General features: G+C 50.6%; 1 protein-coding gene across 2 annotated transcripts in view; it reads left to right on the plus strand.

Annotated features, from left to right (window-relative positions):
* The window catches only part of LOC126536589 (uncharacterized), a 209,698-nt gene that overhangs the window by 154,460 nt on the left and 27,287 nt on the right, over positions 1-27,951 (plus strand). For both annotated transcript variants that reach the window (XM_050183613.2, XM_050183612.3), the window contains exon 10: positions 22,580-22,631. In XM_050183613.2, coding sequence (XP_050039570.1) covers positions 22,580-22,631 — 52 coding nt within the window. The remainder of the gene's footprint in view (positions 1-22,579; positions 22,632-27,951) is intronic.

Consider the following 27,951-nt stretch of genomic DNA (forward strand, 5'->3'; position numbering starts at 1 on the left):
TCATAGACATTGCACCGCCGATACTTCCTTCGAAAATGGCTGCTGGTATTGCGAGGTTCTGCTTGTTTTTCCTTATAGCAGCCATGGACGAGCCCGTGCGATACTATGTGGACAATTAATAGTTGCGTAATTTGATCGCAATGCATCAGCGTGTTTGTTGCACCTTTTCTCTGGGTCACTTTTCTGAATGAATAGCGGGAGGCGGATTGCGACGATAAAGGAGGAGATATGCCTCTCTGGCCCGTTGACCACCCGTGGCTGGTTGGTGGCGGGGGAAGGGGGTGGAATTTCTTTCCGCCTGTCCCGACGGCCTCGGTTCTCTTCTTCTTTCTTTTTGGGGGGGGGGGAGGGGGGTGCGGGGGCCGTTTCGATTCGGCTGTCGCGACGGCCAGGGAGGGGAGGGTGCGCGGCCGTTGTGGAATGCGCCGGAAGCGGAGAGATGGCGCCGTGGGCGGCGGCGGCGAGCCCAGGCGCGCGACGTCACATCCGGGCGTGTCGCACGCGCGCGAGCGCGCTCCGTCGGCGATCACGGAACTCGGGGCCGCAGGCGTTGTTACGGGTGCGCGCGCTTTTTTGCCCCCCACACGGCGCGCGTCCCGCAGCCCCCTTGCGTCGCGCTGCTCCGGAGAGAGCCCGTCGTCGAAGCAGCTGTTCCCTCCGCGGTGGTGGCGCGAAAAAAATAAATCGGCCGCTGCGCGCTCGAGGAGGAGGAATACGTCGTCGTCAGCGTGGCGGCGCATCGCGGCGGCGAAGAACGGGCGGCGCTCTTCGCTTCGGTGCGGTCGCTCCGATGACGTCCGCGCTGCTCTGGCGTCGATCAGTGTTTGCCCATCGTCGTCGGCACTTGCACGCCTCTTTGGATTACGCCGCGGTGTCGCCGTCGTGACCCGGAGAGCTTGTGGTGCTGCTAGTGGTGGTGCGGCGCGTGAGCCCGTGTTTCTGTGCGCCCGGTGCGTCGGCTGCGCTGGCGAAGGGTGGAGCTTTGTCGTGCGCAGCGTCGACCGCGCGGCTCGACCGAAGCGGCGGCGACAAGCGCACGACCGGCCAGCAGTTCCTGCCTGTGTTCGGCTCCCACGATGCCCAGCGCCGTGGCATGTGAGTACCGCGGACACTGTTGCCAGCGTAAATGACATCCTTTCAGCCGAGGAGAGGGGTTGGCAAAGGGGAGCGAGGGGAACAGATGCCAGCGCCGTGACGTCACGACACGGATGGTGGCACGGTCACGATGCCCTGCACATCCAACTCCGACTCTCCGACTCAGACGTTCATTTTCTCATTCAGCAGATTGAGAATTTGTTGCCATGCGCATTATGGATCAGTTTGACGGGCACATTGTTTTTGTGCGTTATACTGAAGATTCGATAAATAGGACGCGCCGCGCTAGTTTTGCGAGTTTGCATGGAGTCTGAGCAAGTAAACTTCTTTCCTCAAACGGTGTTGGGTAGGAAGTAATGAGTATAATCCTTGTTTAATTTTATCTTTTTCGTTTTATAATGGTTGGACAATGTGATTGCTCTCGTTGATTTGATATTGCGTCACGAAGTTAGCTGACAGATTTTCTCGGCACAAGTGAAACAGCAGCAGGTGGGTATTGAGACAAAGCCGAAGTAAGAAAAAAATAGTCCAAGAAATTCAATGACATAGGGTGTAGCCCAACTGCTTTATTCGATAAGTACCGATCTCGTAATGACTGATTGAAAGCGTTTCTGTCGTGCGCTCTCGTTATGTGTATATATGCATTGCCCCCTCCCCCTATCTCTCTCTCCTTTTTTTTTTTTTTTTTGCGATGAAGAGCACCTTGCGCGTGAGCACGAGCAGGTGGCATACAGCGCTATTTGTATGCACAGCATCCATGTGTGAGTAGCCGGCTGCAGAACTTGGTCACAAGAGCCCCGGGAAGGTTTTCCCATCGGCACGTTAAACGGCGGTGTTTTCCGTCATGACGTCACAACGGGCCTCCTCTTGTTCGGCACCGACTTTCCCTGGCCGCGAATGCGCTCTTTGAGCTTGTTTATTCTTACTCTGTCCAAGTAAACCTATGTGAAAGCACCGCGAAAGCAGGGCCACCTCAACAGCACTTTGGCTCGTGCGCGCGTTTGTGGTCGCGCGATCACGCAGAACGTGCAAAAAAGCCTCGGTCAGGCGCGGGAGGCACGTGCTGCCTGCCTCTGGCACGCATCGTCGATGCGGAGATAGACTTCACTGGTCGTTCGCCGCCCTTGGAGGGAGGCCAGCTGCTGTTTTCGCGACGGGTCCACACGCGCGCGCCTGGTGCGAGGCGTTATTTACATGTTATCAACATATTTCGCCGACGACGCTTGCTGCGCGCCCCTCCTTTAAAGCCTCCTCACGCTCTGCGTTGCTTTTGTGCGGACGCGCTCGGTCGACCGCGGTTTATTTCCAGGCTTTCCCATCCCATCCTCCTTCGTCTCTCTCTCTCTCTCTCTGTACCGAGTGGTGCCCCCTCGAGAGATCCGATCCCCTGCACTGGCGCTTCACTGAAGCGGCTGGCGGAAGAAGAGCGAAAACCTGGCCTTTGCCAAGGAGCGGGGCTCCTGTCCGCCCTTGGGTGTTCGGAAGCGCGTGTTTGCCTTTGTGTTGGCTGACTGGCGCTCACTGTGGTGGACTCCGAGGGACCGAGTTTAGGTCCGTCCGTGCATTCTAAACCAGCGTGTGCTGTGAAAGAGAAAGTGGCCACAGTTTCGGACTGTATCCTATCCTTTTAATGCGAAGCATTCTTTGCAAAATTTTCTCTCTCTCTCAGTGCATAAGTATGTTCCTATGGAAGGTTGTCTGCGAAGGCTGTCTTTTATTTTCTTTTTCTTTTCTTTGTTCATGGATGCGAGGCGGCGCTGCGCAGTTTTAAGAAGACAAGCACCTAGTAAAGGTGATCACTTTCACACACAGAATGATGCGCAAGTGGTTTTGCTAGCATGTAGTTTTCGGTTGTCGATATTTCGCTTCTCATCTCTTGTTTTTTTCCTCGCTGGTGTTCATTTCTAAGCGCGCCAAAAAAGTTACAGCGTCAAAAAATGAGACGGAACCGAGAGCATTGCGCAAAGGCAACTATGAGATATACCGGTCGAGTGTACTTGAAGGTATAACATATATATGTTGTGTGCGACGTAAGCAGTTGGCTATCGGTCCGATTGAGTCCCGACCAAAACGCCCATAGGCGCACGGCGTGCTTAAACGAAGCATGGCTCTGACTCCACCTGGCAGCCAGGTGGGAGATCTTGGGCTGCTGCAAGTTGCGATGAAAGGAACATTGGGGGAGCGCGCGCAGATGCGACACATTTTCTCGGCAAACACATGAAGTGATCGACTTGGGCGCGCGATGTCTCGGACGGAAAATAATTGAGGCGGGCGTCGGCAGTTCTTTTAGTGGCGTCATACTTAAAACGAACGCTGCAGGTCCGTGAATGTAATAATGGGACTATGTGATTTATCCTTTGACTGGTCGTTATTATGCTCATTTTCACACTACTACTACTACTACTACTACTACTACTACTACTACTACTACTACTACTACTACTACTACTACTACTACTACTGCTGCTGCTGCTACTAACTACTGCTAAACTGCTGCTGCTTTCAGCCGCATATCAAAGGGTTCGTGGTGCGCGCGCTTGGAGCGCTTGCGTGAGAGCACGCCGCTCGGCTTCCGTCGGCTCCGTTCGACGCACTGCGCGATGACGTGCCCCGGGACACGTCACGCTAGCCCCCGAGGAACTCGCACGCGCGTCCACTGTGCCGAGCACGCGAGCATCGGGCGGCACGCACAGCTGCTGTGCCGTTGAGCGTGACGGCTAGCGGGTCTCTCCAGGTCACAGGCACTTCTCTGCGCCGCCAGTCATTGTCGCCGTCCATTCTGAGCGTTCTGTTATCGGCCCGAACGATGACCGTGTACTGCACCGTACACACCTGCTGCCTCGCTGAACTTTTCGGTGCGAGGAACTGTTTTTGTCGAAAGCGTCGGGTCATGTTGCTCTCTTGTGTATGTGTGCGTGTTACATCTCTCTCTCTCTCTCTTCTTCTTCTTCTTCTTCTTCTTCTTTTCATTTTTAGCGCCGACCGCTTTCGCCTAGCTACAAGCGCTCGTATGTCATAGGCAGGAATCATTGTACGTGCAGTGTGCGCTTATTGAGATCGAGGGGCTTGTTTATGAAATCGAAAGAAATGGGCAGCGCATTGATTGAGTGTGAGGTTTAAAGTGCCAGAGTAACGTTGGAGCCACGAGAGGCCCTAACTGCACATACTCAGTAGCGGGAGAAAGGCCTGCGCTTATCTTGCAGCCAGAGAAAAATCTGATGCAAGTACGCGACGCTTGCGTTGTAAATGTAACGTCTGGAACGTTGGCAGTAAAGATATTACTTTTGGTAATGGCGTATCTTTGCAAAGGTGCCCATGCAGCGCTCGAATCACTTGCGGTATGGTCACATTAATGAACTCGTAAAAGAGAAAAAGAAATGGAAACTGCAACGCCAGCTGTGTCCGTGTGATGTCGTCTCTGGAGAACGGAGGAGTTCCGAGAAACGGCGCCGCGCGCTTTGAACAGCCGTCCTTGCTTGGGCGATAACGTAGCGAGCCGAATTATTAGACGTCCTCGTCGACGTTGCATGCACTCGCCGGTGTCAGGCATTGTCTCGGCAGGCACCCGTCAGCGCAGGAATGCGCGCCGCCGCTGACCGGGCAATTTGCCGTTGGGACATTCGACACCTCGACCGTCGTCGCCCGGAGACGACGTCCCTTTGAAACCGAAAATGGAGGCCGACCGGGGCCTCTCGGATCTTGTCGCCGGGGGGCTCGGCGCCGTCCTTGCGTCGCGATGCGCCGGTGTCAGCTTTCCCCTCCGCGCGCGTTGCTCCTTCGTCGTCGTCGGGACTGACCCGCGTCGCCTTCGAATTGCCAACAAGAGTCAGGCCTCGCCCCGTGGAATGCGGCATAGGCGAGCCCCGTCTTGCAGTTGCGTTGTGTGCGCCGCGATAACAGGTGAGAGGCGCCCACAGTCTCGGGATGCGGAGGAGCATGCGCGGTGCTGTCCGCGATTGCGGCGGATCGGAACAATCGCCGCGTTCTTCCCCGTTTCCTCGCGGCGATATCATTGAGCTCGCAGGAAGAGAAGCTGAAAGCGTGAAAACCCATTGCGTGGAGGGTCCACCCAGAAAATCAACGCTTGCTTGGCTTCTTCATGCTGCTGGCTCGAGTGCGCTTTCGTACCGAAGCTGCGGGGTACTTGGATGTCCTCTGAGGGTTGTATTTAGTAATCGGCTCGACGTTCAATCCAGCGCAAGCGCGGCTTCAAACGCTGCCTATATGGTCTGTCCAAGATGTCGAAAGCTGACTCCTGTGTGGTAATCGCTTTCGTAGTCTTTCATCAGTTTGCTAATTGGCAGCGTTCACGGTAAAGCGCGCGTTTGAGGAAATTTCGTCTACTGCTTCACGCTTGCAGGTTTATAGGTTTCGGCGTATAAGATAGATAACTGGTTGTGGTACCTCGTCGCAAAAGTAATCACACGAGGACGGGTACAATGCGACCTCAGTTTTTCGATGGCAAAGAGGAACGTCTTCGTTTCTGCGCTTTCCAGGAGTTTTCGTAATCAATTCCTATCGGCTCTTTACACAACGAGGCCTGTGTTGTCGCTGTCATCACCGTCTTCAGGTGTCGTTTACCTGTCTCTGCCTTCCCTGTTTTCTTCGGCTGCAAGCCGGGTGCTCTCTCTCTCTATCTCTCTCTCTCTCTCTCTGTCTGTCTGTCTGTCTGTCTGCATATAGCGTGTTTTTGTTCCTTATCCTCGGGATAGATACACATATCAACCTCTTCACGGCAAATGTGTTGCAGTCGCAGTGCGTGTAGCGAGACCTTGTTTCTCAGCCTCGCCCGTCCCTTTTCTGCGGAAACTAGCTTGGAAACGATTTGAGCTGATCTTTATTTACGAGTCCTTTGTGGGGAATCACGGCATTGCGCTCGTGTTCTCATCAATCGGCAGTGGGCCGAGTGAGCAGGGGCTGCAACCCCGTCGGCGCGCCTGTGTGGCCGGATTGAAGCGTTCGCTGCAAATTCCCTCTTTCTCTCTTCCTGACTATTCCTGTTCATCATCGCGGTGCGCAGAGCGCCGCTGACGAGCTCTCTGACCAACGCAGCGAAATCATTAGCTAACCCTGAACACTTAGACAATATATATAATAGCGAATGGAGATGCCTCTCTGAATCGTCTAGCTTCGCCACGGTACTTTTCTTTCGACTCTCTCTCTCTCTCTCTCTCTCTCTCTCTCTCTCTCTCTCTCTCTCTCTCTCTCTCTCTCTCTCTCTCTCTCTCTCTCTCTCTCTCTCTCTCTCATTTTTTTGTTTCGTAAAACTTCAGCAGGTTTCGTAAAGGAAGAAAAACTAAAGCGCTGCTGTGCAAGTAACACGTTTGCCAGCGTCCGTAAACGAGCGTCTGCGAGCGTGCGTTTGCGTTTGCGTACGAGAAGGGAAGAACAGCACTGTATCGCCGAGGAGCCATTTGGCGCTTTACCTGCTTTTCCGTTACCATTACTGCGCGTGGAAAACTATGTAAGCTGCCGTGGCAAATCACTCTAGCAAGCAAGAAGCCCATTTAACGAGGTCGCAACTCGGCGAGGCTGCTTGCTATTCGCCGTCTCCTTACAGCCAGATTAGTTGGCTGTGGTACTTTTTTAGTTGTTTGTCAATTATCTCTACTATACTACACCAATACCTGTGCGACGTTTGTGTCCTTCCGTTGTTGCTGCCTTCTGGGAAAGGAGTGGGAAAATTGTCAAGCGGCGTGTTCCTTTTCCCCCACCTCCTCCATCATCCTGTACTGACGGGAAACAAACATTATTATTATTATTATTATTATTATTATTATTATTATTATTATTATTATTATTATTATTATTTCTTCTAGCAAGTGGGGTTTCTCTCGTTCTACGCGTTTCCTTTATTTTTTTATCCTTCCTATAAAAAACACCAGCTGCTGGTGCAAGGGGTCGTCAGTTAGCACAATCCGTCTTGGAACGGATTGGATCGCCACTTCAAAGGCGCGTCGCGTCACTTGTGTCTGCTGAGAGTACGAGTCAACGTGGTATTAGTGCTATTTCTTTATTTTTCCCGTCTTGCTGCGTAATTTGCCGGTGTGGGTCTCACTCAGCGAAGGAAGAACGGCAGATGACAGAAGCAGCGGCGCTGCAATCCACCTGGTGCCTTAAATGGACACTAGAGGCAAATATTAAGTCAAGCTAAAGGAATAGAATAGTGCTCGAGAACGTCTAAAGCGTCAATATCATCGCGAACAGCGCTCTAGTAATCGAGAAATTGCGGTAAGGGCAGTATTCAGTAAGATACTTCCCCGAGACATTCAATAAGTACCAGCATGATATATATATATATATATATATATATATATATATATATATATATATATATATATATATATATATATAAAGAACTCATTGTCGTGACCGTTAACAACGACGCAGGCAGTCGAAAGGTTTCGTTTTCTCCATTCAGCGCCACCTGCGCTCTTGCCTTTCAGTGCTTTGGTTATCGCGTAGTGCTGCGCTGGTTTTGCGGGATCGCGAAACTCGCACAGGCTGCAAGTAGCAGAGAATGCCACGCCTACACGTTGTCGCGGGATCGCTAAACGGCGCACGCCACTTGACCACGAGTAGCTGCAGCGGCGAATCCAACGCTCTGTCTTGGCTCGGTTTCTCCATGGCCGCGCGTTTACGCTTTGCGCAGAAAACCCTAGCGCCTTTCTCTCTGGCGCCGTTTTACTCACTGATGGCAGTAAAGGGCGGTGGTGACGTATGTAACGTCACCACTCCCCGCTCGGGGGCGGGCGATTTGAATTGCACTAACGGTATGCGCACCCTTCAGACGCAATTTTCTCGTAAACTCATTGCACGAAACAACCACTGCGAGGTTTCTAGAATGATAATTTAACCGTCCGCGTCGACTTAGTGTTTGCCCTTAGTGTTCATTTAATAACCTTGAAAGCATATACCCCCGCGACGATTCTGCGCGTAGCAGTACGTTTTCCACTGTCAGGTTTGGACTTGAAAAGACGGGTTTCTCACTCCGGAACTCGGCTTACTACATCGACCAGCGAAAATAACCATTAGTCCCGTCTAGAGAGGGAGAGAGAGATCAAGAAGAAAAAAAAAAAGAAAAGAAAACAGCGCGGCCTGCTGATGTGTTCTCGTTTGGCTGCCTCGCGAACAGTCGTCGTGCTCTGCTGGCTCCGCTGTTCGATCAGCCTGTGATGCAGGAATCGGCGCTGTGCTTGTCTACCCGGTGTAATGGCGTCGTGTAATTAGTGCTCATACCACCGCGTCCCCGCGAAATGAGTCGAAGATAGCATCGGCTGTGATTAGGATTTTTTTTTTTTTAGCCGGCCTTTATTTGGCGAAAACCCGAAGGTTATGTTTACCATGGAGTGCGTATATAGCGGTCCGAACGTAATCGGTATGAGGTCACATGTGTTCTACACCTTCGCCGAACCGATAGAAGAGTTATTTGTCAGAGATTCGTTGTATGGACACAAAGCGGACTTTGTTTTCTTTTGCCGTTGCTATTTTCGTATCGTCCGCTCTGCTTGCTGTCTGTTCCCCGATTATCAGTGACCTCGTTGTGATAGCCGTTCGCGTTGTGTTTCTACCGCTGCCTTTCGATGATTTATGCACTGAGCCGCTTTGAAGCGAAGTTCTTATTTGATTTCTGAGGCTGTGATTGAAGCATGTACTGCGTACATGCTTCGTTTAGAGCGTTTCCAATTATTCGTAGCTTTCGGTAAAATTAGAATGCGTACAGTAGAACCTCATTATAGTAAAGTCGTCGGGACCGCGAAAAACCTCCACCATTATGAGCATCTTGACTACAGCGTGGTTCTCCGTTTAGCCATTCTGTAATTACGATATATCTTTTCTCCGCTCAGTTAGTTGATTATCCTTCGGAAGAGCGCACATTCGCTCTTATTATTTTTTAAAGTGTAGATTAGTCATATTTGCGTTTCATCTTCGGAGTGTCGACTTCATCACTGTGGTTACCGCGCACTCAGTCGGCGCATGCGCAATACCGTGGCCCCATGCGCTAAGGGGCCCCAAACACTTGCGTCCCCTTAATCTAAAACTCTCTACTGATACTGTGTGCTGAAATCATGGTGATTAGGATGATTGTTCCCTGGGTCATAGTCACGAAGACGCAATTCGTTCCGGATATCATAAAGAATTGTATAATTCCTCTTATACATTCGATTTCTTCAATATACCCAGCTTCACTGTTATCAGTCAAAAAATACAAGGGCGCCTATGGAAATGCAGTTGGGACTGGCGTTTCTTTCCACTATAACCATTAGTTCTCCATGTGCGGGTTCACTGTGAGGAATTTCGAATGCATGAGTATTCGATGAAGCTGTTCTTGCTCATCCGTGCTGGTTCAGCGTTTCCGGCTGCTTCGTCCCGATTTCGGATTTGTGAGCCTTATTCGTTGCATCCTCTATTTCTGATGACCGCCTGCGGCAGCTTGTACTACTTGGAACACGTTAGAGATTAATGTATCCTTACCTAGTGACATTCGTGACCGCTAGCCTCCGTGTTTATCTGCAGAAAAATCATTCTCCTACGTCCTCTGTGAAACCAACCGCAATGTGCACGTTCGTGTGAACCTTTGGTTTCAAAATATCTCAGCTTGACGCTTGCAGTGGGGACGCGCGAGCGGACGATGTGATGCGGTGGCACATATGCGCGCAAAGGTCGTATACAAGACATTTGAAGCATTGTTACAGTCGTTGATACATCGTCCAGCAGTAGGCGCTTGTGTCTAACTTTAAGGTTAGCTGGAAAAAAAAAAAAAAAAAAAAAAAACAAGAATAATCAGAGTATTAATGCCGCTCGTTCTACGTCCTCGCCTCCGTCTCACAGCAAATTATCTACACTTACAAACAGTTATTTCTTTCTAAATGACAAGGCAACGCAACAGTCATCAGCTTTTTTTTTTTTTTTTTTTTTTTTTTTTTTTTTCGATATGATCCTTCCCGAGCGTCTCTCGTGCCGATTGCAAAAAGCTTGCATACTTTGACTCTTTCATCATATTTCCTCGCCGATGCAGTATCATGGCGAGTCCGTTGACAATTCACATTTTCGGGAAACAATAGTTGAATCTTGTAAAGAGTAAGGAAACAACTGGGGAAGGGAGGGGGGGGTCGTTTTTGTTGTGTGACGACGACGTATAGTCAGCTATAGGCACGCATGCTTCTAAACCACAGGAAAACCTCTGATCGTGTAAATTCATGGCGTGGTAAATGAAGCATTGGTGCCGTCGGGGTGGCGCCCTCCTAACAGCCGAGCCGTTTCCTCCTTCCTCCTGACACGCAATCCCTTGTGTGTGCACCTCGCGAGGAAGGCGTTGCTTGCGGGTCATGGACTCATCGCCTAGCGGGAAGCTTACGCCAGTGGCGGTTGTGGGGGAGGGGGGGTTAAGAATACGCGTTCTCCCCTGGCGGCCTGCCCGCTTTGTCGGCCGTTTTCTCCCGTCAAGGAAAAAGACGCGGCCTGTGGTGCTCGCCGGCTGCTGGCGTGGTGCGACCTTGACCGCCGCACTCGTGCTAGAGTGCGCCGGCTGTGTCACTTTATGGCCCGCTGCTTGTGGATGAGGCAATGCGGTCGGTTCCCCCCCCTTTCATCAAATGTTTCGTTCGTTGTATTCCGCTTAGGCCGTGATATGGAGCCGTTTATGGGCGGCGCGATTTAAGATTTCGCGCAGATTGTTTTCCCTATTTAGTGCAGATTGTTTTCCCTATTTAGTGCAGATTGTTTTCCCTATTTAGTTTTCCCTATTTAGCGTCGTCTCAATAGCACGCAGACGTTCTTAACTCGTGCCACGAAGAGCAGTCTCGTATCGTGGCATAATCGGAAATATAACGAGTGCAACACATTTAAGAAACGGGAACCGACCGCATTGCCTTGGCGTTAGGCGACGATTGATAATCCAGAACGGGCGCAAAGATTGTGGTGGTGCTAAGAAAAATTATCTGTTTATCTCTTCCCCAGCGCACCTGTCTAAAGAATTACTCTCCTCCGAAACACGACAGCGTACAGTCCAATTCTCTCCCCCCCCTTGTTTTCTTCGTGGTTCGGGCCTGTCGTGACTTCGGCTGAGATGATTGTACTCGCCGACTACTTTCACTCAGGCGCTACACCTCAAACTTCTGACTCCTTGACAAATTTATATGCAGGTAAATTTTCAACGAAGCGTAAATATTTCCGCATACATCTCAGTGAATCAGTGTGTAGCTTATCTCCGAAGTTACTTAACAGGACAACACGTTCAGCAAGTCGCAAGTTTCTGACGTATTCGTCTGCCCGTTTCTTTTCAAAGCCCGGCGTTCTTAACACTGCGTTCACGTGCGGATGCTTGGAGCTGATCGGATGCACGCGGTGGTATTGCGCAGGTTAGGGTGTATAGTCTGGTAGCAGCGCATGCGGGCATGTCTGTTCAGAGCGTTTCGGGTCCCGCGAGATTAACCATCCACATGCGACTGTGGGCCAGCTGTTCGCTCCGTTAGGCGAGCCATGCGCAAACTTTTCCGCGTACCTCGCCTCCTGTGTGAGCGAGTATTCGACGAGGAAGCTCGGGGTCGTGTCTAGGGAAGTCTGTGAAACCAGGGCCGACGGCGGAGTTTCGGTTGCGCAAGTTTTGGGCGTGCGTGCCGACACGCGGCAAACGTCAGCGGCATGCCCGCCCGCTGGAGCTGCTGGCTGCAGTCGGCGCCCGTTGCGACATTTCCCGTGCCTATTCTATTAGTGCCGCCTGTGCAGCCGGCCGGCATGGCGGTGCCTAACAAGCGCACGCGCTGCAGACGCCCCGACTCGAAACGTCGTGGGCGTAATGGAATTGGTCATTGTAGTTGTGGTGCTGCGTTCCAGCCCGCGAGGCCCGGGGTGTCGGATCTGGTCCCGTGCCATTTCGATCGAGCGTCGTCGCGCGCAGTTGGCCGTGTTCGCAACCCGCTGAAACACGAGCGACGGGCGTTCCGCTGCCGTGCAAGCGGCAGGCGCTGCTGCGCTCGGTGGCGTGTGTCGCGTGTGCGACGGAAGGGGAAGAAAAAAGAGAAGAAAATACAGACGTGCTCCCTGGTTGCAGAGTGGCGTGTATCAGCTCTCGCGGGCCACGGGGCCAACCGAAGGGCGGTCAACCCCCAAACCTCGCGCGCGCTTTCTCTCCTCGCCCTGCGTCCCTGCCTCCCCTCGCCCGCTGCTCACGCCCGGTGTCTGTCCTTCCTCTCCGCGCGCTTTGCGGTGCGAACCCTTTCCGGACCCGTTATTTTTGTCGCTAAGCCTCGTGTGCGACTACGTGGCAAGTACCGCGAGCAGGCGTTCGTTGGGGCTGGTGGCCGCCTGCGCGCGGGGACGGCTTCGTTCCTCTCTCCCTCGGCGTTGTTTACGCGCCGGGGAAGTGAGCCGCCCTCCGAATCGGTCTTTCCCGCGCTGAGCCCTCGCTCTTCTAGCCCTACGTGCTTGACGCGTGCGGTTGGTTGTCTCGCTGGTGTACGTGGGCTCCGAGCGTCTGGGCAAACGGAAGTGACGGCAGAAACACACCCCCACGCAAAGCAGCCACGATACCTCCATTCGGAATAGTAATGAACAGGTTACAGAGGCTACTTCTGTAAGTAGCGATTAAGTTAGAAGGGCCTTGCAAGATATGAAACGGGGAAAAGCAGCAGGAGAAGATGGAATAAAAGGTGATTTAATCAAAGATTGAGGACACGTATTGCTTGAAATAGATCACATCCGTGTCGTCAATCAGGTAATCGAGAAATCCGCACAGTTCAATCAGCCTCCCTATGTGGCTTTCATAGGTTACGATAAGGCATTTGATTTATAGATACCAGCAGTCATGGATGCATTACGCAATCAAGTAGTACAGGATACTTACGTAAATATTTTGGAAAGTATATACAGAGATTTCCCAGCTACCTTACTTCTTTGCAAGAAGGAAGATACCTATAAAGAAAGATCAAACAAGGAGACACAATCTCACCAATGCTGTTCACTGCGTGTTTGTAAGAAGTATTCAAGCTATTAAACTGGGAAGGCTTAGGAGTAAAAATCAACGGCGAATATCTCAGCAATCTTCGATTTTCCGATGCCATTTTCCTGTTCAGCAATACTGGCGACGAGTAGCAACAAATGAGTGAGGACCTCAACAGAAACAGTATAAGAGTGGGGTTGAAGATTAATATGCAGAAGACGAAAATAATGATCAATAGCCGGGCAAGGGAACAAGAGTGCAGGATCGCCAGTCAACCTGTAGAGTCTGTGAAGGAGTACGTTTACCTAGGTCAGTTACTCACAGGGGACTCTGATCATGAGAAGGAAATTTACAGAAGAATAAAAATGGGTTGGAGCGCATTCGAAAGACATTGTCAGATCCTCACTGGAAGCTTATCGTTATCATTAAAAAGAAACGCGTACAATCAATGCATTCTACCGGTGCTGACATATGGGGCAGAAACTTGCAGTCTGACAAAGAAGCTCGAAAACAAGTTGAGGACCGCGCAAAGTGCGATGGAACGAAGAATGTTAGGCGTAACGTTAAGAGACAGCAAAAGAGCGGTGGTGGATCAGAGAGCAAACAAGGATAGCAGATATTCTAGTTGACATTAATAGAAAAAAATGGAGCTGGGCAGGTCATGTAATGCGTAGGTTAGATAACCGGTGGGCCATTAGGGTTACATAATAGGTGTCAAGAGAAGGGAAGCGCAGTCGAGGACTGCGGAAGGCTAGGTGGGGTGATGAAATGAAGAAATTCACAGGTGCTATTTGGAATCGGTTGGCGCAGGACAGGGGTAATTGGAGATCACAGGGAGAGGCCTTCGTCCTGCAGTGAACATAAAATAGGCTGATTATTATTATTATTCTTGGGGAAACACTTCCTTGTCCCGAAAAGACGGGGACGTCTCCTCTGCATATTTTGTAATTGTTTAGAGGATAAGTGGTATATTCTCTGCAGCAACAAATGCACGTGCATGCTTCACGTCTACGTGCCGTGAGCTGAAGTGAATATTTTTTTCTGATGAACTTACCCTGTTCCTACTCATGTCTTCTCGTCTTTATTACGATTGCATTTTTTTTTTTTGCTTCATTTACACAAGATATCACGCCTCGTGGTTTGGGTTAGATACAGTGACGTACCAGCTGTATATGATCATGAGTTGTGGGTCATGATCATGCTGAGAAAGAAAGAAGAAACTGCAGTTACACACAGCTAGTTTTCTAGGTGTAACCTGTGGGTGCGAATAAACATATATGCACAAGACGGCTGGTGTAGTGACGGCGCTGATGGCAGACTTGCGACATCACGAGCCTCTCCTGGCGGGCTCGTTTGGAGAACATGCCGAAATGCACCATTAATTGTACGGCTTTTGCGCCCCTCTCATATATAGCCACATTGGTACCAGCCTTTCATGCGGGCATCTTAAGGGATGGTCACAAGCCGCCGGACGATCCCCATAATCCCACTGACGGCGCTTGGGCAGGCCCTTGCTGTCGTATATTAGCGCCGCCCTTGATCGCCCAAAGCGGGGGGAACATCCGATGGCGTAGAGGCAGTTCTCTGCCCGCTCAGTGAGGCGCGACGCGTGGCGGCACTGAGTCTCTCTCATTAATTGGAACGACTCTCGGAGGCCTAACGAGGGCTGCGGCGACGGACCCGACGTTCCTGCGCAGGCGGGCCTTGGCGCGGGGGCGCGGGCGTCACGCGCCCAGCGTGACTGATTGTCGCCGGCAACAGATGTTTCGCGTGCTGCGCCGCGAAAGGGGACGCAATGAAAAGGAGCGCCGACGATGCCCGAGAAAGCCGCGCGCTGTGTATACGTTCATTTTCCCTCCTGCTTGTAGAACGCGCTGCGCCCTTCTGTTGGCGCGACATCGAACCCCTGGAAGCGGCACGAGCTGTTTCGCGTAGCTGTCGCCTGGCGCTCTAGTTGAGGTGGTAGACATTTTCGAACGGGTGGTGTAAGGTGCTACTGGAATCTGGCAAGCGCTTTCTGCTACCCGAGTTAGGGAAAAAGGTATTCTGTTGTCGTTTAGCGCAGCAGCAGCTGAGCGAAAATTTGCCCCAAATTCGCAGTTTTATCCATAAATGGAATGAATATTTGCTGAATTTGCAGTACATATCTTAATTGGCCAGCTTGTTTCCCGAGGTATACTAACGGAAAGGATGCCGACGTGCGCATAGCTTCTCCGGCCCCTATCGTAGTCTACCTTCACCCAGCGGGAGACTTGATTGCGGCGTAGATTTGCAGCTTCTCTACGACACTAATCGGTTGCCACCGAATGCTTTAACAGCGTCTAAACTCTAGGCTATGGAACCGTCAGGCACTCTAACGTTCTCGCGTGATGCGCTCGCAGTGTCCGTTGATAAGCTAGTATTATTTTTTGTGTGTGTGTGTGTGTGTGTGTGCGCTGGGCGTCACAGTGCCTTGTCAACTGCTTTTGTGGACAGCGACAAACATCGATCAATCCGAAGTCCGCGGCGTTCTAAAGGTTGACGCCGCTGACAGCACCTGGCGCCGCTGCACGTCACCCATCTAATGCGAGGAAAAGAAGCACGGGACGACGAGCTTCCTCCCCGTGAAACCGGTCGCGGTTCCAGGAGGGAAGGCGGCGCTCTCCCGGAACGACGCGGCGTTTTGATGCTCCAGCGCAGCCGTGCCTGTCGAAGGCTTGAATCGTTGCGAAAAATCGGAACGCTAAGTTTAGGCACCCAGCTGGAGCCGCAGCACACCACCGCCGCTCCTCCCTCAGTCGGCTAGCTGAGCACGTCTCCCGGCAAACGGCAGCCGCGTCGGAAAGCTGTTTTATTCGCGCTTGGTGGAAATTCTTAGCGAGTCGCTCATTGACTCCATTGTCGAAGGGAGGTCGGCTTCGAGAATGCATTGTGCAAGCATGAGAGGAAACGGTCGACTGGGCAGGGGTGTTTAACGAACTGGAAAACGGAAATATCGGAGAAAAGAGAAAGTTAAAAATAATAATAATAAAACCATATCGGGCAAGTGGACATAGACAATTGTAATGAAGGGGGAGGTTCGTCTGATCGCAGAGAGGGTCGATCGATTGCGGTCTGGGAGGAACATCCTCGTTATAATTTCAAATGCCGCTCCAAAGTTTACGTGTGCGCGCTCAAACGTCATGTACGGAAAGTCATGCCTGTGTGCATAAAGAGAGGAGGAAAGCACCCCAGGCACTGTTACATAACTACTGTTTAATGAAGTATCTAATCTTGTAGTAAATAAAGAGACTGTTTCAAGTCGTGCTTTCCGGTCGTTCCTTATTGTTATTGCTATTCTAAAAGCCCTCTTTGGGGCATTACCTAGGAGTGGGATGAATAGAACACTTGTCATAATTTGTGTCATAATGGCGGTGTTATGAGTCGCACATGTTTGCACACCGGTTAGCGATACAAAGCGCTGCTGCAAAAAAAAAAAAAAAAAAGAAGAAGAAGAAGAAAAAGAAAGAAAGAAGAAATTAGAGTGTGGTACAAATTCCGTCGCACTCCAGGCAACGAAAAGAAAGTTACATCAGTAATACACAATGCTTAATAAGATATTTCACAACACAATACTGCTAAAGAGCACTATAGAAAAAGAAATTATTGCATAGTTTAGATATGTTAGGTACATTAGAAATCGTGATGCACAAATTCAGAATAACTTAGTTCTTGGAGAAAGCGGATGATATAGAAATTGGCAGTATCTACAAAGGCACTTCACATAATTGGGATTTCGTTTTTTATTGCAGAGTTGTAAACTTGATACTTCAGTCCTTGAAAATTTTCAATTTTCAGCGCCTCTCCTAAATATACCGTAAATTGAAAATCCTGTTGATACAGTTATAACATCTTAACTTTCGTTCTTTCAAGTCCGTTTAGGCTGTCAGGCCAGAACTTAATTAGTCGAGAAGGCGCGAACAGCTATACAGAGAAGAAACATTTTTTTGTACTCTTCTCAATTTCATTGGCGCCATCCTGATCTTCCGCATGCTCGTCGTCGGCGGGGGCAATTTGGTGCGAAGGTTTTCCTCGGTGTAGTTAGGATAGAACGCGGCGACTTGGTGCGTAAGTCGACGTGGTTAGCGGTAACGAGACTCCTTCCCTCAGTCGTCGTCACGGGCGTGTGGTCAGATGGTGTTTCGTTCGTAGAATCTCCGACGAAAGCGGCGAGGGGAGAGAGGAGTTGACGGGGGGCGCACGCGGCTGAGGTCTCTGTGACGACTGGGTGCCGTCGAAACGAGCGACGTTATCGCCTCCCCCCCCCCCCCCCCCCCCCCCCCCTTGGTACCTGCGTCACGATGTTGTTTGCGAGATCGCCGTTGCGTCCGACTGGTATAGTCGCGGGCAAACTGCTTCTTCGTCGTGCGGGACGATCCTGCTGCGGGACAGAATATGGCTGGAGTGGTGGTGGCGGCCGCCCTCCTTGTGCACAGGCCGAAAGCGGTCCGCCGTGCTGGGGCGCCGTGACTCCCTTCGATTGGACAGCCGCATGTCTCTTGTGTGGCGGAAGCGATCGGGCTCCGAGTGAATCACCGCCGAAGAAAGAAAACAAAGCAGGCGCGTGTTGGCTCGTAGCCCTCCAGGCACGCCGTGTACAACCAGTTAGAACTGCCGGAGAGATGAGGCACTTTCACGGTCGGCAAAGCCCCCTTCGGGCCTTTTCCTTTTTTTTTCCCCTTTTTGTCTTTAGTAGGCGATGTTTATGGCTAAACACGTCTGGCAACTTCGGCGTATGCGGGGATTTGAAAGCCAGATGCAATTTTGTGTGCGTGGCGGCGAGGTTTGATATCCCGACGCCTTCGGCAGGCCATTTCAATTCATTTCGCTCTCGGAGCCATTCACGCGTTGCTCGTGGCTGCTCCCGCTCGAAACCGCGTAGGTGTTTACACGCACTCTGCGTGTCCTCGACCTGACCTTGCATGGCGACCTCTCGCGGTTTCTATTGGTGAGGATTGGAAACTGTGGCGTGTGCCGCCAAGTATCGTGCACGCGGGTGCGCCCCCCCCCCCCTCCCCTTCCCCGGTCCCGTCCCGTTGGCTATTCCTTCTCGCTGCTCCGGGTCGACCTTGGGGCTAGCCACGCATGCGAGACCGACGCGATGCGGCTGCGGCCACATTCTGCGCCTCTTTCGGCTGTATTCCGCGCCGACGACGTCACTCCGCCACAATACGTGGATCGGCGCTTGCTGGGCCAGCTGCACGCTTGGACGTCGGCGTGGTCGACGTCTTTCGTCATTGATGTGAGCGCGAATGTGCGGCGCTAAATCGACTCTTGAATCGGCTTTAGTTTGCGACCCTCGTAAGTGCGCCCGTTTATTAGTAAGCGCCGCCATTCCGCGTTGTATCGCCCAGATTGGCCCGCAACGTTTATGCGCCGAGTATTTTAGAACTACTTCTACTACTCCCTTTCATGCGCGCTCGTGCAGTCGACACGACACACACAAATCCCTCGTTCTCGCGACTTGTTCGCTCGCGCTCGTCAGCTCCCTACCTGCGCGCGCCGCCCGACGCTAATGGATCGCCTAAATGCGGCGCATTGGGACGCGGCGGACGGTGCCAATTATTGCTGTTCGTCGGCTCGGCTTGCCCCGCACGGGCTTTGCTTTATTGATTCGCAGGCTACGCCGCGCTTGGCCGATCGCGGCGCGGGAGGACGAAAGGAAAACGGAACGAGAGGGAGGGAGCCCTGTACGCGAGGGCGGTAACGGAAGCGCAGCGTGGCTGACAGAGCCTGTTTGGATGCTCTCCCGTTTTCGCGTCGTTTGTGTTTGCCTCGCGCACGTCCGACAAAGCCGATATGGCAGGCAGTCTTGCAGCGCAGCTGTGTCGCTCGGGATGTTCTTTTCGCACTCCTCTTGACTACCTGCTTGACTCCGACGCCACCGCTCACATCGAATGATATGTGTCGCGTTAACCCTTTAAAGGGCAACTCCGCCGTTTTTTTTTGTTTTTTTTACCATATTAGGATGGTATTTTCAAATGGCATTGACGGACCTGTCACCTGTAGGGTGGTTCAATTTGCTCAGAACTTCATCAGTGGCTTTAAATAAACGAGATACCGAAACCGAAACGAGTAGCTGCTTCGTGTGACGTCGTGATGAGTCAACGACTTCAGACCCCTCACTACCGTAATGTAAACACGCAGACTTTTATAGACTTTCCCAACTAGACAGCGGCGATTTAAGCGACGACTTCAGCGACAGTGGGGTGTAGTATCTGACGTCGCAAACACAGGGTGGCCAGTAGAAAGTCACGAGTCGGGAACACAACCAATTTTTAAAATTCATTTTCAGGAAAACTAATTGACTTGCAGCCATATATTTGGTGCAGATAATCAGAATGCAAGAGAGAACATATATTTAAAATTTTATTAACATCAGTGGACATAGAAAAATCGCCGGAGTTGCCCTTTTACCCCCAATCCCGCGCTGTACTCCCTATGGGAGGTTGTACCAATATCGCCAATGACGAGTCACACTCGTTCAGCTCGATGTTGTGCTTCTCCTACTTCCAAAGACGAGTTACGGTCGGCATTGAGGGAAAGCTGCCCTCAAGGTAATCTTTTTTTTAAAATTTCGACCAGAAACTAATCAAGAAAAAAATTATGGCTGCATAAAAACAATTTGGTACGTTGTTTCCGTAATTAATTTGGCCGTCAAAGGGATAAGGCTCTCTTGGTTAGCTGCCGCGAGTGCATAGGTTCCATTTTACGGAGTGGATGTGGTGGAGGGCGGGATTGTCGTGCAACTTTCACGTCTCGTTATCTTTCTTCTTGCCGTCTAGATCGTCTTGCTTAGCCCCCGGCAGAGTCGTCCTCTTCGTTGTTCACGTTCCATTATCGTCGGCGCGTTCTTGTTCCGTACACATCGAGTACGCCGCTCTTGTGCGAGGCTTGTGTAAGCATCGTCATATTGTGGTTTCGCAAATCGTGCTAGTCGCTATGATAGTCTCCTCTAGTAGTCCCTCTCCTGTGGACGTTGAGTTAGGCTGTTGCTTTGCTCGATTTGGTGCGATAGAATTCCGTACGTCTCAATGATGTAAAATCTCAATACTTTATCGGCTAATTGCCTCGGCATTGTCATTTGTGTTGCCATTCGGCAGACGCCGGCAATTGTTTACCTGGTGTCGTAGTTTCAATTACCTACAAGCTCCTGGTTGCTTAACGAAGGAAATCTGAAAAAACAAAAACAAAAAGTGATTCGAGAGCCTTTAATTGTCCCCCGTTGCGTTCTGTTTTCTGTTGCGAACTGTTTCGCAAGCTGCGAGCTCGTTGCCCACTGTATAGGCAAGAAGCTGTGCCCGTTTGTTTGGGGTGTCTTAGAAGCGGTTGCTGCCTGTTTTCCTTTATAGCTTATAGGGTTGGCTTTGCACACCTCGCGTCGTTTTGTCTCATTAGGCGAATACGCTTTGCCTACTTGATACCTAACTGTTCTCGACCAACTTGAGTGCAGCAGAATTAGCAAATGCATAAAAATGAAGGTGCGAGCAAGAATTTCGAAGAGCGCGCTTTACCTTATAACGTTTTCGCGGTATAAGGTACGTAGGTATAATGTTACCACTCCTGCTATAGCCCTATATTGGGCTGCAGTATATGCAAATATGTACGTGCGCCACGTGCATGTTTACCCAGAGCGCGCGCATTTGGCGCCTGACTGCTGGGGCGGTGCGGTGGAACAGGAACATTGTGCCGAAAAACCGCTCAGCAGGCGGAAAGTGCACCCTCCGGAACACCGGCCGCGTGTTGCTCGCCCATTGTGCGCCGCTAATTCTGCCTCCGTTCTCTGGGTCAACTTTGGTCGGACTTCTTACTGGCTGGCTCTTCCTCTGCCGCCGTAGCTCCTATATAGTTGGCCAACGCGACCCATATAGCATTCGGCGAAATGCACAACATTATCGAGTCGGAGTAGCGGCGCTCTCCCTTTGCGTGTATCTTGTGTATTGTGTGTGTTTTGTGGCAGACAAAAGCATCGCCTTATCGGGGAAATATTGTTCTCCGAGGGAACTTCTCCCCGTATGCGTGACCGTGCAACGGCGGCGTAGTTTCTTCTCTTTTTTTTTTTCGCAGAAGTCGATACGAGGCAACCGACCACCATAAAGGCGTGTTGCGTCGTGAACGCCGGACCGGTCGAGAGAGAGAGAGAGAGAGAGAGAGAGAGGGAGGGAGGGAGGCTGGCTGTTCTAACGGCGCGCTGTCGCTCGGAATCCAAGATCGCGCGCACGCAGTCCCTCGCGTGCGGCGACTTTGTTTCGACTTTGCCCGCATCCTCCGCTCGTCCCTGCGGGCCGAGGGGAAAGCGAAACGCGTACGCGGCAAAAATGGCGCAAACGCGAAACGGAAATGGCTCGGACAGCTCTGCAAGATGGCATTAATCAATGTGCGCTCCTTTTCCATTTCGTCCCAGCGTCGCACAGAGCGTTCGTGCGTTGGCTCCTAGGCGAACTGGACTCATTAGGAGAGTAATTAATGCGGGCAACTCGCGCGCGGCGCGTGGCACGCTCGGTCGCCACGCGGCTGACGTGTCCGCTCTCGTTCGCGATGCGTGCGACGCTGATGCGAGCGGATAGGAGGGAAGGGTCGAGGTGCGGGAGGGATACTGAACTCGCGGCCAGCCCAATTTCTCGGGGCGTTCGTTCTTTTAGCTGGTTCACTTTCGTTGGTTGACCGGCCTACCGAGAGTCGTTGCTGTCTGTGCCCGCACATAGCGAAGGCAATTGATTGGTATCTCATCGCGAGTTTCCTATGGAGCGTCGGAGAGATTCGCGAGCGGTTCGTACATTATGAGAAGGCTGCGTTCTTTGTGATTCGCTGCCGGGAGATCTTTACATAAATTGTTACAAGAGTTTCTGGGAAGCTTGAAGTTCCTTACTGAATTATCGACGCCTTCTGCGCGAACAGAAAGTATGTGCCAGTACAGCGAGAAAGTGTGCACATGAAACAGGACTAACTAGTTTGGCAATGAGTAAGCCGACTATACCACTACGTAGTTAACGATGCTGCCGCTCGGTAATTTGACGATGCCATCGAACTGAAGGTGTCTGATGAAGTGCAGAGTGCCCAGGCTGACTTTGACCTGTTTGCTCTCTGAAAGCTACGATTGTCGCACTTGTTCTGCCCAAATGGTGTGCAAGTAAAATAAAGAGAAAACAATAAGATACACTTTTTCGTAATTGCAAAGCTAGTTTTCCTGCGAGGCAATTGGCCCAACTAATGGCGTCGTAGCCGTTTTTGCAAATATTGTGTACAAACACACTTTGCTTGTATTATTACTCTTAAAACGTTGAAGTGGCCCTCGTGATTAAACCGAGCGCACGAGGCAAGCCCCGGCAAATGCAGCTAGAGCGTCGTGTTTATTTGAACGATGACCGGTGGAGTCGGCCAAATGTGCAGTGCAGAGAAGCGCTCTTGCGAATTAGTTAAAATGATTATTGTACTTCGTTGTGTTTGTGACCGAGCGTTTAGTTCACTCTTATTATTCTTATCAATTTGCGGTGCCTAATTTTCCGGTCATGTTTTTGTTCACAGGGGCAGCAGTCTTCAGGATGACCTGGAGATGAGCGACAGCGACGATGAGCAGGTGAGAACTCCTTAAACGCGGTGTCCCAGCGGTAGTAATTACTGACAGGAGAAAGGCGTTTATGTCTGAACTTCTAGACGCAGTTCTCAAGCTCAGCGGTATCGCCCACCGGAAAACATGTCCAGAAAGCGCTGGCCTCCTCTGCGGCCGTGTCTCTTTCAGGATCGAACGTTGCGCAGTCCTGCTTTAGACAAGGGGTGTTGTCGCTTCGTCCGAAGTCTCGGTGGCCCGTGTTATTGTTAACCGAGCACGACGTTTACGCGTGCTCCCGCCCGCATTGGTTTTGCGTGTTTGACGGTGCTCCGTTGGAAAGGGCAGTGACGTAAGCATTGTAGGCGTGACGAGGAGGCAGCCCCGTAAAGGAGCAGATTCAGCCGGGCTGATGGCACTTTTCTTTCCAGATGTGCAGGCCGCTGCTTGCGCCGACAGCGCGTAATTTGCAGTTCCCGCAGGTCTCTCTTTTCCTTCTTTCATGTAATGTTGAATCGCTATCAGTTAAGGAGGCAAGGTCGCCAGGCTATCAAAAGGCTTCGTTCGGTATACTATAGGAAGCTGGGAATCCGACCTGAGGATGTCTTCGACAAAGATATAACAAGAGCATCACGCCACAAACACACGTATAATAGCAAACCGATTTTTACACGCACCATTGTATATAAACGTCCTTTCTTTCTTTATTTTTTTCAAAAACTATTGTCGAGTGTAATGTATTACCGAAAAGTTTTCATTTTCTTATGCCTCCTGAGTGAATTGTGCTGAAGTTGTCCCGCTTTTGTATTATTGTGTATTTTGTTTTATTCTTCATTTTTAATTTCTGAAAATATTAATGCATACGTTCACTGCTTGTACCCCCTCTCCTGCTCGGATCTATAATTCGAATCTAGTTTCTTCTACTCAAGACATCCTAGCGCTGTGGCGTCTCGCACCGTCGCGGCGTGTGTGTATATACTCGCTAGTGTGTACCACCTGCGGCGTTGCCCCAGCAGCTGTGGCAGACAGGTGCCAGACAGCCGGTCGAGAGTTCGGTCCCCCACTGCGGCGACCGCATTTCGGTGGGAGCTGCACGCCAAGGTGCCCGTGTAGTGAAATTTTTCTGCTCGGCAAAACGGTGGTCAAAATAGTTCCCCTCGGAACTACATCGTGCCTCACAGCACAGGTGTTTCTTTTTCTTTTGATAAATAAATAAATAAATAAATAAATAAATAAATAAATAAATAAATAAATAAATAAATAAATAAATAAATAAATCTGACATCCACCGCATATTCTAGCGGTTTTGAGAAGAGCGTCACAGTTTAGCGTTTACGCTGGCATGTTGAAGCAGGCAACCGCCCCCGTTTATGAGACGTCACAGTTTCCTGGCACTACATCAGGGATGCTGTGGTTGTCGATATTTATGATCTGCCTTCAGTAACGTCAGATAATATTGTGCTTTTCAGCCATTGAAACAAGCACAAACCGTTCGCTGTAGAAACTGCTATCTGCTGCTAAACAGCCTGAAGGCTAAGCTTGCGCACTGCTAAAGTTTTATTTCTCCACACCTGAATTAGCTCAACTGTTATGTAGGACTAACTAACGCATTACTTTCGTCATTTCCCCCTATCGTCTGTTCGAAGTGCTCGCTCAATTCAATTAAGATAAAGATCTACTTACAACAACATGCACTAAGTGCAGTATTGAACGCCGCCCTGGCTAGAAAGCTTGTAGAATACAACCTGAGGCATCTTGTATTTTCTATTTTCATTATGTTGGTAGACGTCCGATACACTGATACATGTGTTCTCATGAACGTATAAGAGGAGATCGCGGACGCAAGCACATCTTTATAGCGTGCGCTTAGTGTACCCTCATACCCAATAATTAGCGCAACTGCGCATGCGCAGGACCCAGACTCTTTATACGAAGAGCCGATAGCATCCGCGAGCTCTTTTTCTAGATATACTTGAAATTGCCTTAGGGTTTGGCGCCTTGATAACTTGAATTAGTGTACCCAAATCCAAGCACTAGCGACCGTTCCCTGTGAGTAACTGAAACTAATCACGAAGGCTATGCTTTTGCGAACTACATGCGCCGGAAATGATTGCATAGCCGGAAACGCGTCATAGTTCCTACATTTTAGACGAACACCACCTATATTGAGCTGAGGAGCTCGCTGTGCAGCCACGAAGCACTGCATTTCTTTGATTTCATTTAGCAGTTTGCGAATATTCAAAACTTTAGAATAGCGAATTGAATGATGTCCTATTCGATTCTGCCTTCGAATCAAATAGTCACTATTCGTAAATACGAATATTTTTCGAATAGCTTTGGAATATTTTATAATGTCCATTGTGCGCAATCGAGCCTAGAATTGAGGCAAAATTACGAGAAATTAATCACCGCGGTCATGGTATAGGCATAACAAACTAGAACTTGCGTAGTGTGGGGCAGGTTATGTCGCGCAGGAATCCCGAGTTTACCGGCAATACGGTGATTATTCGCCTTGTCCGAAGAGTTCAATGTATACATACAAACTGTTCGTTTGTTACTGGTGCTGTGTTTGTGTATTTATTAAAGAAGGGTTCAGAACGCGTGATATAATGACAGGAACTCGCTGGCGTTGTGAGTACTAGAATATGAACATTGTTTTGTATTAATTGAGAAGATAGCTCTTCGACATACGATTCAATTTGCATCTGGCACTATTTGATTTGTATTCGATTCGGTCTCAAAAGTTACTATTCGCCATGCCCCTAATTTCATGTTTTACGTTCGCGTTTCCCTTCACTTGTTAAATCGTGCGTGCGTGCAACGCGACAAGATGCGCCGTTGCAGACCATTTCCCAACAGCGAATGCGCTGAATGAGTAAACGCCGTCTGTCGTTATCGCTCGGGGCTCGGGCATGACTCTCCTCGTGTACGGCGTGCTCTCCGCGACCGCGCCAGTTGACGAAACACGTACACTGGCCGCGCGAAAGACATTGGGAGGGGGAAAAAAAAAAACTGCAATTTGAGAGGGTTAGCGCGGCGTCTGCTCGGGCGTTTTCGGGTCGTGTTGCAAAGAGCTATGTGTTCTTTTTGTTAGCCTATGTGTTCGTTGCGGTTAGGTCATCGCGGGTTGTTTTCGCCGGCAAGGCTAATTGCTGGAGTCTGCGGCGAGCCTTCAGCCGCTCGGTTTCCTTCCTGTGCGCGCTCGTCTCGGAGGCTGCCATTATTTACCTTGTTATTGCGGGTGGGCTGTAGCGCTGCTGCTCCTCTTGTCGAACGGCCGGTCTGCGTCCGCGGTGTCGGTTCAGTGGCGACTCAGGACAAGGACCTTGGCTTGCGACTCCGCATTAGCGGGGACGCGGTCAGTTGGGGGACTACCAAGGAAGCGGCTACACGAAACTCCCTTGGCTTACTTTGGGTAGACGGGCCCCGCATGGACCAACTCCATAGTGCCCTAGTCGCGTCTGCTCCTAATGACAGTTTGTTGAGACGGGAGAATTCGGAAAATAAACTCGTTCGAACGCCAACCTCACTACAAGTATTCTTTATAGATATTGGATTATACTCCGCTCGACGCTTCGCCTCGGCTCGAGAGAGTGAAGCGTCGCAACTGCAGTCCCCCGGCGCGCTTGTCGGCGACACCCGAGCTAAAGTTTCGCAGCCGGGGGCCACTTTCAGAATGTGTTCAACTCGTCGGCAAGTCCTATCCAAGGTTGCAAAGCTATCGCGCGAGTGACAGTTAGTTGTCGTGTAACAAAATAAATTACGCTTGGGTGAAACGTTTGTCGCTCGACAGCCGGCACTGTTGCGAAGCTTTGTAACCGTGAGTAAAATTTACCCATGGTTGAAATTCTTCGTTCGAGCGGGCTCAGTCGGTGTTAGCCCGAAGTCATAGGAGACGTGTATGATTGATTTAAAGGTCGCCGAGATGGATCTTCTATAGTTCAGTTGACGGGCCGCCTGATCGAGTTTTGGAGCGCTTTATGACAGTAACAGTGGCGATTGTGTTGATCTTGTTTTGTTTTCATTATGTCATATTTCGTCATAGATAGATGTTTCATTGTATTAAACGCGATATAACCTTGCGCAAAGAAGCGAAAAAAAAAATAATAATGAATCCGTGAGTGTACTTTTTTCATCCTACGCCACCTTAGCTGTTCTGGCAAAGCGCCACCGCATATCATTGCCGTTCCGGCTACCGCGCAAACGGCGCGCCTGGCTTAGGGCCGATTTACGCTCGAGCCGCCCATCGCCGCAAGCCGCACCGCATGCGTGCGGTCGCGCGAAAAATTGCACGTATCAAACACTTGTGCACAAATTTCGGTTTACAATGTGTAATGTATACACTGTGCACACAGTATAAATGGTAATTTGTGCACAAGTGCTGGATAAGTGCAATTTTTCGCGCGACCGCAAGCGTGCGGTCGCGCGAAAGATTGCACGTATCAAACACTTGTGCACAAATTTCGGTTTACAATGTGTAAGGTATACACTGCGCACACAGTGTAAATGGCAATTTGTGCACAAGTGCTGGATACGTGCAATTTTTCGCGCGACCGCAAGCGTGCGGTGCGGCTTGCGGCGATGGGCGGCTCGAGCAATCGGCCCTTATCCGCGCCGCCCCTGCCAAAGGCATGCTCGACGCAGATCGACCGACTCGCGCGCAGAGCGGTGTGCGCGGTGACGCTATGCTGAAACTGCTAAACACCTGTTACATGTACGCCAACACTACAGCAAGGAATTCATGTTCTCCCTCAAATCCAAGAGCGTGTAACGATTACGGACAGCTGATATCGCAGCCCAAGGAATCTTGATTTACTGGTATGAGGAAAGATTGACAAAGCAAAATAATAAAGTTACGGACATCGATGAGACATCGCATCATGGTAGTATAGTGTGTATTGTTTAAACGCATCTCCCGTGAGACTGGATGCGTTCAGGCTAGTTACGTTGATGGTGCATTCAGCCTTTGGCGTGTATGCTGTTTACATACATCTGGTATTTTGTGTAGGATTAGGTTTAAGTTGTGTATGTTCTGACCTTTGCAAGTGGCCGTTCGGCATTTGCACCGCCGAAACGAAAGAACAGAAAAACGGTTTCTTCAGTCAGGGCTCGCCTTGCGAACTTCAGCGAGCGAGCAGGAGCGAGTCGGTGCCGGTGAGGCGAAAAGCCGCGACGTCCCGACTTCCTATAAGGCAGTGCTCAACCAAGCCACGTGGGCCTCCTATTGCATTATTCGGCAGTGTGCTCTTGTCGGCTGAGTTTCGTAGCGGCCCATTCATTTCCGCTTAGTATTTAGCGTAGCTGATTTGAAAACAGCATCGCCAAATGCCCCCACCTCAGCTATCCTGTT

The sequence above is a fragment of the Dermacentor andersoni genome, chromosome 4 (assembly GCF_023375885.2).
Source record: "Dermacentor andersoni chromosome 4, qqDerAnde1_hic_scaffold, whole genome shotgun sequence".
In the NCBI taxonomy this organism is placed as follows: Eukaryota; Metazoa; Arthropoda; class Arachnida; order Ixodida; family Ixodidae; genus Dermacentor; species Dermacentor andersoni.